The following is a 787-nucleotide window of genomic DNA, read 5'->3' as shown; positions in this document are numbered from 1 at the left end:
GGCGAGGGGAGGGTGGCGTCCATCGGTCAGAGCCCGCAGGCGGGAGCGGCCCGCAGCTGCCTTACCGCGGGGAGAGCTGGTTATTTATGAGTCCACTGAAGTGTTCAAACTTCTTTTCCGTCTCTTCACTGAAGGAACCACCTGCGGGGTGGGCATCGGAGAGACAGAGTTTAGCACATCAGACGCACAGCCCTCGCCCTGGATGAAATGGTCAGCCGCCGGCCTGGGAGGCCTGGAGCCACCACCCTCCACCAGGGGGCTTGCCGGGCACCTCTATGTGCACCACCGGGCAGCACCAGGCGCCGCCAGGTGCTCTGGGAGTGGAGCGAAGGGGTGAATGAACACCGTGGGCTCAGGCTGCCCTCACCACGAGCGAGGACCACCACTTCCTGCAGAGGAGAAGGCTTGGCCTCCCTCCCGTGCCCCAGGTTGTGTAACGCAAGGAAAGCTTTTCTGGCGACCAAGGCCACATTGGTTCACTAGTTTCTAGTTCTGGGCAAGAAAACGATACACAGAGCCACAGACTGCTGATGCCGGCATGTTTGAGGTCACATGCACGATGAGGTGTGGCCTCAGCTCCCGCCCCCAAATAGCTGTGGGGTCCGTGTTGGCCGCTGGCTCTGTGCCGCCCCCTCGGCCAGGCTGGTGTGAAAGCCCAACCCGCAGCCAGGCCATCCGTGTGTCCCCTGCGTGGGAAGGGGAGGCTGGCGGCATCCCCAGCTCTGCCCCCAAATTAGGGAGCTGCTCTGGCTCCTTGAGAAAGCAGGGACCCCCTTGCCTGTCCCAT

At 62.9% G+C, this 787-nt stretch overlaps 1 protein-coding gene across 1 annotated transcript in view; it reads right to left on the bottom strand.

The window, feature by feature from the left end:
• Positions 1–6: 6 nt before the first annotated feature.
• Positions 7–787, bottom strand: part of LOXL2 (lysyl oxidase-like 2) — a 98,754-nt gene continuing 97,973 nt past the window's right edge. Inside the window, exon 14 of the mRNA XM_005864583.2 lies at positions 7–141. Coding sequence (XP_005864645.1) covers positions 62–141 — 80 coding nt within the window. The 3' untranslated portion in view covers positions 7–61. The remainder of the gene's footprint in view (positions 142–787) is intronic.

This window comes from Myotis brandtii, unplaced genomic scaffold (genome assembly GCF_000412655.1).
Source record: "Myotis brandtii unplaced genomic scaffold, ASM41265v1 scaffold19, whole genome shotgun sequence".
NCBI lineage: Eukaryota > Metazoa > Chordata > Mammalia > Chiroptera > Vespertilionidae > Myotis > Myotis brandtii.
This window is presented reverse-complemented; position numbering and strand designations above follow the sequence as displayed.